This window comes from Emydura macquarii, unplaced genomic scaffold, assembly GCF_026122565.2.
Source record: "Emydura macquarii macquarii isolate MOO-44397 ecotype Brisbane River unplaced genomic scaffold, CSIRO-AGI_Emac_v2 contig_1644, whole genome shotgun sequence".
Lineage (NCBI taxonomy): Eukaryota > Metazoa > Chordata > Testudines > Chelidae > Emydura > Emydura macquarii.
The window spans coordinates 27834748-27848798 of NW_027131781.1; the positions used below are offsets into that span (position 1 = coordinate 27834748).

The window sequence follows — 14051 nt, forward strand, 5'->3', positions numbered from 1 at the left end:
GGGTGGCTGAGTCGGGGGATTTCAAGGATGACACTGCGCTCATCACCAAAGGCCGACTTGTCTCAGGTTCCTCCTGGGTTTGAGGCCCCCCCCAGCCCCACCCTAGAGGGATCATTGGTACTCCTCCCTGGCCTGGCTCTGTACAGCCAGCCCCACCCCTGAGACAGCAGCGCAGGCAGGGAAGCTTTGCTAACGTCCGGCTCCTTTCTGTCTCTAGCTGGACGGGCCGGTCGGAAAGGGCCATCCGGCGTGGAACAAGTCTCAAGTGGCTGTGATACTGGGAGGAGGCATCACGGTGACACCCTGCACCTCCATCCTCAAAGACCTGATCTTCAGATCCTCGGTCAGCTCCAAGGTCCTGCGTAAGAGGGTGAAGCCTTCCCTTAAACAAGCTCCTTCACTTCCCTGTTGTGGAGGACTGCCCCTGGGGCGCCCAGCAGTATCCAGACAGGGCAGCAGCCATCTCTGAGCAGGCTTTCCTGCAGCATGAGAAAGGATTCCCAGAAGGGACTCGGCTCAGTGGGGGTGAAATGGAGTCTCTTTGCTGGCTGCTCTGGTAGTGTTATCCCAGGGGCTCTGGGTTGTGCAAATCATAACAGTTTTCCCTGCACCCCAGCATCTCACAGCACTTTTTACAAACGTGGGTTCACTTCGGAACATAGGGACTTGCCCAGACGGAGCAGTCCTAGGTCCATTTAGCTCAGTTTCCTCTCCACAGGAGTGGCCAGCGCCTGCTGTTTCAGGGGAAGATGCAAGACCCTTGCAGAAGCAATGTGGAATAACTGGCCCCATGTTAGGTCTCCTCTTGGTGTCTAATCGTGGGAGATCAACGTAAACCCTGGACCAGAAGGTTTAAATACCATCTTCGCGCAGGCAGCCATTGTGACATCCAGAGTGGGTTTTCTCCTTGCTGTGACCCAGTGACCCCAGCCACTCCCCTCCAGCACCCAAAGCTGTCAAAATCACCTGAGCCTTAGGAAACAGATCACAGCTGAGCAAGGACACCTAGCAATCCGAGACGTCCTTTCTTCTCCCCTTGGATTCCCCCAGCCTCCCAAGTCTTGCAGAGGGGGGGAGAAGGGCAAGGACAAACCCCGTCTGCCTTTCCTCTCTTCCCAAGCTACGGAAGATTATTATGCTCAGCGGCACCCCCCACCCCCCACCGGAATGACCGAGAGCCTGGCATGAGCCTGTTGGCAGATCAACAAACAAGACTAGGCCCATTTCTCCCCCCACTATGAGAACTTCGAACCCCCCCACCCGAGCCCTCTGCTTAATGCCGGCAACAGGGAATTTGCGACAGCTGCTGCTCAGATATGATGGCCACGAATGGTTAGATCAGAGCCAGGCTTGCAGGATCCCCGGCCCATAGACAGCAGAGGGGTCTTCAGCTCCGCTCAGAACAAAGGGCCCAGCCAGGTCCACAGCTGCCCTCGCACCGCAGGGGCTTCACACTGATCACTCGCCCGCTGCATTTCCAGCTTGAACGCTGACGTGGCCCGTGGCTTTGCCCCATGCCACAGGGCTGATGCTGTTGCAGGGTCCACCCGAGGGAAGCAGGAAACCGTGCCCGGAGGCATTTCCCTTCCGGAGTCCTCAGGGGCACGGAGCACACACTTTGTACCATGTCCCTGTGGCTTCCCCAGGGTTTCATGCCCACTTTCTGTAGCTGCTGCCACCTGCTGTTCGTTTGTTGCCCGCAGGGAAGCATAGCTCAGTGTGTCAGCGCCCGCGGGCGCGTGTCATGCTCCACAACATCGTGGACCACCCCGCGGTGCACGCGATCCTGGGGCGGCCGTGCTACTCTGTCACCCAGGGCAGGTCGGCAGCAGCTGTGTAAACTGCTCACCTTCGTTGCTGGGGCCCTGCAGCAGGCGCAGGATAAAGGCACACTGGAGGCAAGAACAATTCTTTACAATCTCCTGAAGGAAAACCCTCCCCAGACCAGAATCCTGGTGCAGGGCAGCCAGAGGGGCAGGTGATCAGGGCAGCTGCCCTGAGCACCCACATTTAGGGGTGTCAAATCCTGGCATTTGGGGCACCAAATCCTTGGGGAGAATTACGCTGGACTTTTTTTTTTTTTTTTTTCAGGCTTGAACCTTTTGAGGGCAGAGGGTAAGGGCAGCAATACTAGCAGCGCTGGTCACAGCATGGCACAAGGACATGTCCCTGCCCCACCCAACCCTCTGGCTGCAGGAGACCCCAGCTCCTCAGCTGGATGGAAGGTGGCTCCAGAAACTGAGCAGCTGGGGAACAGCTACTGGTCAGTTGCAGGGCTGCCCCACTCCTCTTCTTTCTCTCAACCCAAGGTCCTCAGTTGGGGGAAGGGACATTTGAAGCAGAAGAAGGTCGTGGGTGGGCAACAGATGGGGCAGCTCTTGGGATGGCCCAGCCAGGGACCAAAGGGAGTGGCAGGGCAGGTGAGAACAGTTTTTATAATAAATGCCTAGGAAGGGGGGAACTGACAACAGCAAAGTGGGGAGAGTTTATACGAACTCCCCCTAGCCACCACGCTGAGCCCAATGTCTATCCTGAGCAAGATAATGGAGCAGCTGATACAGCACTCAACTAAGAGAGTTAAAAGAAGGTCATGTAATTAATGCAAATAAAGATGGTTTATGGAACACAGATCCCATCAAACTAACACGGTATCTTTTTCAACAATGGTGGATTCTCCATCACTGGCAAGTTTTTAAACCAAGAATGGATGTTTTCCTAAAAGATCTGCCCTAGGAATGACGTAGGGGCAGCTCTCTAGTATCACCTCCTGCATAACGCAAGCCAGGTGACCACAGTGGTCCCTTCTGGCCTTGGGATCTACACAAATCCTCTTCTGTGGTTTCTACCTCTAGATGGCAGGCGTTTTGGGGCAGGGACGCTCTTCACAACGTGCTTGTGCAGCACCTGGCACACCAGGGCCCTGGTCCTGACTGGGGCCTCGCAAAACGCTACTGCAATAAATCCAACAACAAAACAGCAGTGATACTCCAGCCTCTGCAGCTAGTAACCTGCCCCAGACTGAAAGAATCCTGTCATCCGAGCCCTGGCCACCCCGCATTCTGAGCATTTGACTTCCTGCATCCCAACCCAGGGCATCCTGCCCCTCCGCCCCCCGCCATGCACCAGCCCACCCCTCCAGCAACCCCAGGTATCCCACCTCCCCGGGCACCTACCCTCCCAGAAATCATTCATCAGGCTCAGCATCCCCCCAGGATCCCTCCTCTGAGCAACCCACCCCAAGAACCACACCCCTCGGCATTATACCCCCACATCCACCAGCCCCAAACACACTGCTCCTGGGGAACCCTCATCCCCACCACCTCAATATCCTCACCGCCCACCACTCCTCTGCTGCACAGCCTTCATCACAGCCTGCATCACACCTGCCTACACCTGCTCCATCCCTTCAGCCAAATGCACCGAGCCCTTCTCTCCCACCCACCCCACCCTCTGCTGCATCCTCCCCACAAAATTCAGTCAGACCCTCTCAGGCCTCACTCACTCAGCTGCAATCCCACCTCTGCCGACCCATGCACCCTCCCCGCTTCTGCTGCATCCCGCCCCGCCTACCAATCACACCGTGCATATGAGGCTCAGGCCCACAAGAAACCTACCACCTTCCTCCCTGAACGCTGGCCTTTGCTGACGGCAAAGGAAGCGCTCACACGTGCTGTGCAAAGAGTTGGTTTTATTCACAAGGGCTCTTTAACCACAGCAGTAATGCAGAAAATGCAAGGGAAATATACAGGCAGGGCCCGGGGGCTTTTTTCGTACAGATGGTCAATATTCACAATATTACAGTACTACGAAATCATAAGAGTGATGCAGCTACACGGAACCATCATTCCACCATTCTCGGTCGTTTACTACAAACCAGCAAGGCCTTCCTGCCGCTGGAATCGGTTATCTTTGTACACAGCACCTTCGGCCCTTCTTCAGTTTGAAAGCGATTTCTCCAGCACCTTCAGCAACAACCCTGTCTCCTGAAAAGAGAAAGCAACAGTAGGGGTCCCTGCACTGCGGCGCGCCGCAGGAGCCTCAGGCCCTACAGCTGCCCGGTGTAACTCACCAAGGCCTGTGGGCAGCGCAAGTCCTGGGAAATCCCTTAAGCCCTCTAGAGGGCATCTGTACAAGGCGTCCCCGGCTCCTCAGGGAGCGTTTGGGGGCCAGCGTGTCCCAGGCAGCAAAAGAGCAGTGACGGGCTGGTCTGGGATGTGCGAGGGGAGCAGAGATTTTACAGAGCCATTGGCCCCAACACACAAATGGGGCACAGTCACGGTGGCTGGTGTTGCAGCCCATAGGCTGGAGCTGCTCTGCAGATCCAGGCTGGGGGATGGATTCCATCTCCCCAGCCCACCCACGCATCACCTGCAGCCGGCCCGATCACCTGGGCGCCCGCACTAGGAGTGACTTCCACCCTGATAGAATATCCTGCCATGACGTGATGGCAGCCAGCCGGGTCGGATTTCAGGGACAGCTGGCACAGGAAAAGCCTAGCGCACGGATTGCCCGGTAACTGACAGGAAGGCCAATCACATCGCACGGGGACTGGGGACAAGGTGAAAACAAACCCAGAGCGATGAGTTTTTACAATGGTGAAGACCCAGGTACAGCATTTTACAAGGCTTGCTGCCTGCCTGCCTCCCTCGCTGTACACCACCAAGCCAGCAATGGTCATTAATAGCCAGGAGCTAAGCAGACCTTTGCAGTGTCTCGATCACGCTTGCTCAGATAACTTCACCTGCAAAGACAGTCTCACGTTCCCATCGATACAAGCCCATTATTTCAACAGCCCCTTATAGGAACACAGGCACTTCCAAGATAGACTGGGCCAGGGGCCCTTCTAGCCCCGTTTACTAATGGTCCAACACCTTTTCAGGAAGGTGCCAGCACCCTGTGGAGGCAGATGTGGGATGACCTGCCCCAGGGAATGCTTCCCTTGAGCCCCCTGAAATTGGAGCTAACTCATGCCTTGGAATATATGGATCCCTGTGAAGACTCTTGGACCCAGATTCAAGCCTGCACCGAGATCTGCACAGCACAGGAGAGAAGGAAAGGCCATCAGGGAGCTGGTTACAGGTCATGGTGCACCTTCATAGATGCAGCCCAGATGTAGACTGGAGTAGCCTTGGGGTTGCTCTAACTTACATCATCTGGCCAGGGCTCTAAGGGGCTGTCTGCCAGCTGCAGAATGCTGGAGTGTGCCAGCGTTCACCTCCTTCTGACACGTCCCATGCCAGGCAGGGAGCAGCTGATGTAGGAGGTGGTTATGCCAGCTTTGCTTCACCTGAGAGCTCCCCGATGCTGAGGGAATTCTCACCTGGCTGGATCCGGTTTCTTCACAGGCTCTTTCAGCCACCAGAGCAGCACAGAGGCACTGGAGCGCAGCACAGAACCGGGACCTTGGCTTTTTATGTTCAAACCTTACTGTCGTAATTCAGGATATTCAGGCTCAGGACTTTTGTGAATCCTGCTACTCCCTTGGCCTCAACGGTATCCTGTGGCAGTGAGTTCCACAGGCTCATTGGGCAGAGTGTGAAAAAAGTATTCATTGGTTTTAAATTGACTGCGTCTCAATTTCACCGACGGATCCCTTGTTCGGCTATGATGAAGCAGTATAGATAATTTGCCTCGGAATGACCATAGGACTCCCTGTGCTTCCTACGTGAACTTAAAATAAAATTGGGTATCAGAACTAGGTTAAGTCCTTTCCCTGTTTTCAATCAAAAAGGCTGTTTGTTTACACTGCGTTCCTGAGTCCAGTACTCCACTACTCATGGCCTAGCCTGACCAGCATCAATTTGACCCACCAGACGTTTTGCCCCTTTTAAATGATCTTTGGGTTATTTTCACCCACGGCAGTGCAGTAAGTGGAACCAGAGAAAGAAGGGCGAGTTTCACGAAGGACCTCGTTGGTGGAGACAGCTCAGCAATGGGAGCTGGGCAGGGGCCAGTGCCCCACAATGGAAATAGTGTGTGGGGGGGGGATGATGTGCGTTTCTACCCCCAATGTTTTCTGTCCCCCAATATCTCATGGAGGCAAGAAAGGACCCTGGAGGAGCAGCTAGTGCTTGGGATTGGACCAGCTGCTAGGACCAGCTCCCTTCTCCTCGTCTTCTTTCACTTGGTTGGCCATTGTGGCCAAGCCGGCCAGGGCTGGCATGCAGGGGACACACCGGGCGCGCCCCCGCCCACCGGGACTGGCGTGGGGGTGACACAGAGCCAGCCAGCCAGCCGGGAGAGAGCCAGCCATTCATATGACTTGCCAGCAGCCAACCTAGCCCCATCCCACCTTCCAGCCACTGCAGGTCCCAGCAGAGACACCCGGCCCAGGAGAGGAGCACTGCCAGTCACCGAGGAGGTGTGGGGGGAGCACAGAGCACCGGGCACCAGCCGCCAAGGAACTGCCAGAGGAACTACCAGAACACCCGTTCCCAGCCTGGAGCTGGCTTCCCCTCCTCCCCCCAGCTGAGTATCAGTAGCTCCCCTCACTCCCCTCCTATCCCTCCGCCCTACTTGTTTGCAGCGAGTTCTGCCCCCCAGGGCTGACCCGACAGCGGCCACACAAACACAGGCCATTCGGTGTGTAACACTGCATAGACCACGCCGAGAGGCCAGATCTCTCTCCGACAGCTCCGCCTGCCTGGCGCTTCAGTCCCTGCTAAGGGCAGATCCAGCAGCCGTGCGTGCTCACGCTGCCAGCTACTCTAAGAGGACGTGCAGGTTAATCACCAGACCAGCATTACAACTCCCAGCCAGCCAGCGCTCAGGGGAAACGGCCAAGAGCGCCAACCGGCTGCCGGGGGAGAGGCACAGGTCAGGCAGCAAGCAGAGGAGCCTCTGCCTGGGGGTGACATCAGGCCGGTCATCATGGTTGATGCGCATCAGTGGCTGTGGGCCTGGATTAGATGAAACTGTTTTTAGGGACAAATTCAAATGTTTTCCTCTCGTCCCCGGTGTCGCTGCAGGGCGGTCGTTGTGCCCAAAGGAGCGAGTGCTGGCCCGGGGGGGAGGGAGGCGGGGGGGACACAACACACCCTGGCCTTTGTATGTGACCAAGTGGATGAATCCCCGCTTGATGTACATAACTCAGCTCAGCCAGAAGCTATCGCGGGAGACCCGTGCCTCCATAACATGGGCCGCGTTCCCTGCTCCACTGACGCTAACCAGCCAGCTAAGCCGGGGTTACAGGTCACTGGAACGGCACAGCCGCGAGGGAGCCAGCAGGTGATTCTCACCCATCTAGCAACACGCTCTTTCCTGCTCACCCCTGATTCTGTTGCTCCTCGCTGAATCTCCTGAATTTACCTCCTTTCAGTCTTCCTGGCCTGCGTGCAGGATTCCCAGCACAGAGCTGTTGGAGGGCCCTGGCCACTCCCCTCTGCCTGCGACGCCTCGGCGCTACCACTCCAGAGTATACGGAAAGGGACAGGCCTCGGCGGGCGAGGGCTAAGTGACCGCAGGCTTTTCCCTCTTTAAGCACTATGGCTCAGACCATCCCTACTGCTCCGGGAGCAGAGGGGACAGCGACCCTGGGGATCTGCCCTTGGGCTGTGAAAAGGGAAGAAGCTACAGCTCTGGTCTTTGTCCTACCCACGCTCGGTGCCAGGCTGAGCTCTCCCGTTGGGGTTCCGGGGGTGTCAGTGCTCTGCAGCGGTTTGGGGGCAGAAACAGAAGGGATCGGAGCAGCAGACCAGCCTCCAGTATTACCTCTGCCAACCTGGTGGGTTTCCATTTGGAAATCCAAGCCAGAACGAATGCTGCTTCGGTGCTTACGCCAAGCTGCAGGGGTCTCTGCCCAGGGCAGCATGGCTCCAATGGAGGCGGCAGGGTCAATGGAGGTATAATCCCTCTTGGGACACAGGCGTTTCCTTCCCTCTGGCGTTAGCAGGTTGCATCCCCCCTCGGCCTTCTATGTGGCTTCCTTAGCCCAGATGTGAGGGAAACCATTTCAGCCCAGCTTGGGGGGTTTCCTGGCCCCTTCTCTGGCCACCTCTTGGGGAGGGGACCATCTGGCCCTGTGCTGCTCCCCCACTTTCCTGTAGCCTCTTGCTCTGAGGTCTCTCTCTCTCCACGCCATTTCTCAGTATTCACCTGGCTTCTAAGATCATATTTTCCTCGGTTCTCCTCTATTAGTCTCTCCTGCAAGAGGATTTTCAGGAGCTCTTGGGTCAGCAGCTCTTTCATGTCCTCCCAGACGGCTCTGAGAGTTGGGCTGAAAGCCAGCGGGATGGCGTTCGCCGCAGCGTCTCCCGGAGACTCCAGCAGCGGGGAGGCGGAGATGCTCTTCTTTCCCATGAAGTGACCTGAAACGACATTGTGCACTCGTGTTCGAACAGGGGGAGGGTAAGATTGCTGGGGAAGGGGAGGGGGTGATTTAAAGCTTTGGAAGAGGGACTTGATGCAAAAGTCAGACAACATTGGCACTAGCCCTGGTGAGACCCAATGACCACAAAGACACGTGGCTAAGTGAAAGGGTATCGTACTAAGGCCGGCACGCAAGGGAAGGTTGCAAATTGCCTAAACACGGGATCTTAAACAGTTGCAATTTAACAGTTCCTATTTTGGGCCCTTTGCCAAGGGTCCTGGTGAATTCTCCATTGCTGGCAATTTCTGAATCAAGGCTGGGTGTTTTTCAAAGAGATCTGTTCTAGGGATTGTTGTGGGGCCGGTCTCTGGTCTGTGCTATGCAGGAGGTCAGACAAGAAGATCATAACGGTCTCTTCTGGCCTTGGAATCTATAAGCCCCCCTGGAGGGTTAGGGCCCCTCTGGCCCGGTGTCTCGCCAGCCCAGTCTCTGCCGGAGGCGAGTAGGAGTTTGCAGGTCTCTAGACCGGGACTGGTCAGTGGAGTGTCTGCATTGGCTCCCCACCCAGTCTCTGCTGCTTCCCCACAAGTTCGGCCCAGACCAGACCCGCATGGCCAAGCCGGGGTCGGTCAGTCTGTGTGGAGGAGGTTGATGGGAAAGGTGGTTTCCACCTAGCAGATTCATCACACCAGTGGATAACAAGCATTCCATAAACCCCTCTCACTTCAGGGCAAAAACAAAGAGAAAAACAAAGACACAGAGAGATCATTAGTGCTCAACACCTGGGCCTCTTCACGCTCCCCCCGTTCTTACAGGGGCCCACAAACAGGAGTTTGAAAAGCCAGCGCATGCTGTGTCATCGGTTAACTCCCCGGGGGCCAGTGGGCTTCCAGCAGCAGGCTCTGACTGTACGTATGGTTGTTTGTTGGGCTTCCCTCCACCCCCCAGGGCACCAGGGCCCAGTCAGTAACAGGGGACGAAGGCTCTGAGAGACCTCTCGGGGGCTGCAAACTACATGCACCATGTGTGTGCAGGGCTTGGAGATCCTGGGTGAGGGGTCCTAGGAGGGCAAAGCACCCCAGCTCTCACCTGGGGAGGGACCCTGCGGACTGTGCGGCGTCTTTCTGGCTTCCCCCTCCTCTTCCAGGCTTCAGCAAACGGACAAGGAGAAAAAGGGGCAGCAGAAAGGCCCTTCGTATCGCCCACCCCAAGAGGACGGCTGAGGGGAAGCAGCCCCAGGGGACAGACGGAGGGATCACGCCAAATTCAGGTCTGGGTTTGTAAATGAATTTGTCCCCTTTCTGGAAGCTTCTACTCTGGGTACTGAGTTATCTGGTCATTTCCTCCAGCCCCTGCTGACGAAGAAGGGGAAGCAGCCCTCTGTCAGAGCAGCAGCACAGAGAGGATGACATATCCTGGACCCATTGCTGTCTGGCTAGCTGATTATCTCTTGCTACCAACCCATTCCTCCCTAGTGGGCTCCCTGGTACAGCCTCCAGGGCTACAGCAGCTACCTCGGCTGAGAATCGCTGCGGGCTGGAGCCGGCATTGCCATTCTGAGATCCGGACATCCACAAAGGGGGGTACTGGATGGCAACTCTGGCTCCTCACGCAGCTGATTCTCCAGGGGCTCCCTGTGTTCTCTCCTTGACAAGCGGATCAAGCGACCCCTCCTCGGCTCTTTTATCCTCCACCCCCATTCCTGCTTCGCATCTGTGGGGAGCTTCACAACTGCCTTCTCCCACACCCCCACCTTCTCCCACGCATGTTCACGCCCTCGCTCAGATTCCGAGAACACTGCTAAGACAAGTTTCACAGCGGTACCCAAGGTGCCAGAGCGGATTTGTTAAACACCCAGATTAGTAGCTGAGAAACAGATTTGGTTTCTTCCATCTCAGAATAGCACAAATCTGGAAGGTTTTTCTGCTTTTTCTCTACTTTGCCTTAAAATAACGGACAGGTTCTTTGCTTTGCATTTTAGCATAACACTATTATATTATATGCAATTAATGGGAGCTGTGTCAGTCACAGAATATTAGATAGACAAGATGGGCGAGGCAACATCTTTTATTGGCTCAACTTCTGCTGCTGAGAGAGACAAGATGTCAAGCCGCACGCAGCTCTATCTCACGTCTGGGAAAGGCACTCTCTAATATCCTGGGACCAACATGGCTACAACATTTAAATTGGTACCTTTCCCAGCCCCAAAGCAGAGCTCTGCGTAGCACAAAAGCGTGTCTCTCTCACCAACAGAAGTTGGTCCAATAAAAGATATTACCTCCCACACCTTGTCTCTCTACTGTTGGATTATGTCTGATGTTCTGAAATCCTCTTTCTGTCTAATCTCCCAGTGGAGACCAAGGTGCCGCTCCGGATGAGGTTATCTGTGGAGCACAATGCTGCTACTCACCAAGACAGAATCTGCCTGAGGAATTTGCTGTCTGTGTCTGGGACTGTTTTCAGCTGTGATGCGATGTGCTCGGTGTCATCTTTGTACTATAGGGATTTGTAACAATCCACCATTCCAAGCACCCACAAAAGAGACAATCAGCTAATAGGTAGCCAAGTGACATTGTCCAGGGACCAGAATCATTGGTTAACCAAGGACAGATGTTCTGCTGACCATCTATGTCCATTCTGGGATTTACCTAGCTAATGTTTCTGACATGTCATTAGTTGAATGGAAGGTCCCTTGGCTGTGGGCAGGTGTGTGGGTAGAGGTCCGTGAAAGTGGTCTCCCACTTACTGTGTACACTGCAAAAAAGGTGTGGTGATAACAGGTGAAAATGGCAGCAAAGACACAAACTTGCTTTTTAACTTGGATTCGCAGCCCAAATGAAAATCTACGCATGTGTCCACATTGCGGTGGGGAGCCAGTCTCCCCTCCCAGGCAAGCAGACTCCAGCTAATGGGGTTCCAGCCAGTGTGCTAAAAATAGCAGTGTGGACATGGGCTCACGCCAGCCCCCAACCTTGGACCCAGGGGGTTGGGTGGGCTTGAGAGCCCAAGCTGCCGCCCGAGACCCGAAGTCCGCATGGCTCTTTTTAGCTAGCTGGAGCCCAGCTAGTGCACGTCTGTCTCCGCTGGCTGGGGGGCTCGCCCTCAACTGCAATGTAGACATGCCCTGTAGGGCAGCCAGGGGTTGAACTCCACCTGCCAACCTGAGATAAAAGATGAGTTGCTGGGTCTTCACTGCTAATTGAACCCAAATTAGCTACCTCTAGTTGAGAACACACTTCTTTCTGCAGTGTAGACAAACCCTAAGAGATCAATCCAGCTCCTGGTCCTGTTCAAGTAGCTGAATTAAAGTTCTTAGTAGCGCAGCTGTTATATTTCCACTTTGCCCCAGGACTCTTGCAAGTTATCACTCCTCAGCCAGTGACTGGCTCCCCCAGTCATTAGGACCCTGATCTATGGAATACGAGCGAGCTTCCTCAGCACCAGTTCAGGTTACTTGGGCGGTAAATGCCATGTGCGCCAGGGCGCCGCAGCTGCCAACGCAGCGTGTGTTGGGGCAGGCCGTGCCGGGCAATGGAAGGGTGTGGGGATTGCATGGTGACTGACAGAAGGCATCTGCCGACTTGCACCCTGTTCCCTGCCTCACGCAGAAAAGGCCTGGAAGGACAGGCTACTTCTGACCTCCACAAAATAATAGACTCGGAATGAGTTTGCATCTTATCTCTGGATCTCTTTTGGGGGCTTTTAATGGGGTAGCCGATGTCAGGGGAGGGCTAACCCTGGGCTTTCAGATCATGCTTTTAAAACGTGCATCTGTTTGGGGGAACAGTGTGGATTGTACACGTGTGCCTGTTGCACTGCGCCCAGTGGCCCTGGCTAAGACACTGTCAGTAAATTAGGCTAAGCACTGGTCCTTTCTCCCCTCTCTTTCTCACCCAGTCTCCTGATCTCTTGCTTTAGGTTTTTTTTTTGTTTTTTTTAAATCTCCTAATTTTTCGGCACCAGGAGGTACCCAGACATTTCTGCAGCTAGATGTGCCTCTGCTGACCCCCGGCAGCCCTCCCTGGCACCAGGGTTTCCCCAGGGGCCACAGCAAAGTTTGGCAGAAACTCAGGGGCAGTCCTTGGCCCATTTGCCCTTTGCGTTCTCCAGGCCAGAGACCCCGTGGCCCGGAAGCCCGTGTTCCTTTGCTAGGAAGGGACCGCACTGAGTGACCCGCAGCTGGACCCAGGCAGCACATCCAGAGCAAAGCGCACGCCGTCATCCGGCTGGAGGGCAGGCGCGGACACGGCGTGAACCCAGCCCCGCAGCTCAGAGGGTGGCTGCCCTGCTGGGTCTCTCCCCCGCTGCCAGAGTCCTGTCTCCGCGGGGTGCCCGCTCCCAGCCAGTCGTACTCCGGAGCGCCCCCGCTGTGCCGCGGCGAGCCCTGCCTTAGCGCCTGCCCCGGCTAATCGAGCTGCCCCGTGCTCTGCCCGGGGACACGCTGCAGAGACAGGATCGGAGCCCTGCCCCGCAGACCAGACCCGACCCCCTCCTGCAGCAATTTGCCGGGCCTCCGCCCCCCCCAGTTCCCGGGCAGCTCGAGTTCCCTGTCCCGCCCCGCCCTGGGGCCGGAGGGAGCCGCTGCCTGCCTCTCCCAGGCTCTGTCTGCCGGAGCCGGGCCCCTCGGGCTCCCGGTCCAGCCCGGCCACAGCAGCGGGGATTTCCCTGCCCGCCCCAGCCCCTTGGCTCCGGACCCGCGACGGCTGACACCTCCCGCTCCGCAGCCTCTCCAGCCCTCGGGGCTCGGCCCAGGGGACCTAGCCGGGGCCACCTCGCCGGTCTGGCCAGCCCGCAGCCCCGAGACGGTGCCCTGAGCACGGCGCCTCGCGTTGGCCCATGAAGCCCCGGTAAGTGAGGGCCCCGGTGCAGCCCGAAGGGGCCGGGGAGCGGGGCCGGGGAAGGCTGCGTCCCTCCCCCAGCACCCCCGGGCTGCTCCTCCCCTGGGCTCCGGGGAAGCCGCTTCAATCGCCCAAGCCCCGGGCGGACTCCCGGGGCAGACGGAGCGGGGCAGGCGGGCGCTTTCCCCGCGCCCCTCGGGGCTGGCCGAGGCGCGCAGCCGGGCAGCGGGGCAGGGGACGGTACCTGTGGCCCAGAGGCTGCCCCTGGGGCTGACTTGAATCCTGGCCGCTCTGCTCCGCGGCTCGGCGGGGTCCAGCCGGCCGGCGGGGGTGGCGGAGAGGAAGGCGAAGAGCAGCAGGCAGCCCAGGAGCCGGCTGGCGGGCGGCGCGCCCATGGCTCCGCGCCGGGCTCCGGGAGACGCGGCAGAAGCTTCGCCTCCGGCCGGGAGATGCGGCGGTGCCTCCCGAGAGCGGCGGCGGCTCGTGTGTCGGGCTGGTGGCCTCGGGCTCCCGCGCCCCGGCGCCTGCATTTAAAGCCTCCCCGGGCGGGGCGGAGACTGGCCGGGAGCAGCCACGGCGCCGGCCCTACGCACGGCGGCTCGGTGCGCCCCCGCCCCGCCCCGCCCAGCCCCGGGGGAGCCTGGCACTGACAGGCCCGGGGCACCGCCCGGCGGAGTGAGGCTCGGCTTCTCCGGCCGCGTGTGGCCGCCAGCCCGGGCCGATCCCCGCTTCCCGGCCGCAGACGGTGCGCCCAGGCCAGCGGCCCGGGACACGCAGCCAGGACCGGCGCAGTTTTCTCAAGCACAAAGTGGCTCGCCCCAAAGAGCCCCTCAGGGGCTGCCCCAACCCCCTGGAGCCCGTGGACACCCCCCCCCCCCATTACCGCGGGCTGATTACCCCCCCCC

General features: G+C 57.7%; 1 protein-coding gene across 1 annotated transcript; it reads right to left on the reverse strand.

Annotated features, from left to right (window-relative positions):
• Positions 1-3671: 3671 nt before the first annotated feature.
• NMB (neuromedin B) lies at positions 3672-13659 on the reverse strand. The gene is made up of 3 exons (XM_067556037.1): positions 13391-13659; positions 8095-8306; positions 3672-3983 (listed from the first exon to the last, which is right to left on the reverse strand). Exons 1-3 carry the CDS (start codon positions 13539-13541, stop codon positions 3936-3938), a joined length of 411 nt encoding a protein of 136 aa, XP_067412138.1. The 5' UTR covers positions 13542-13659; the 3' UTR covers positions 3672-3935.
• Positions 13660-14051: the final 392 nt, after the last annotated feature.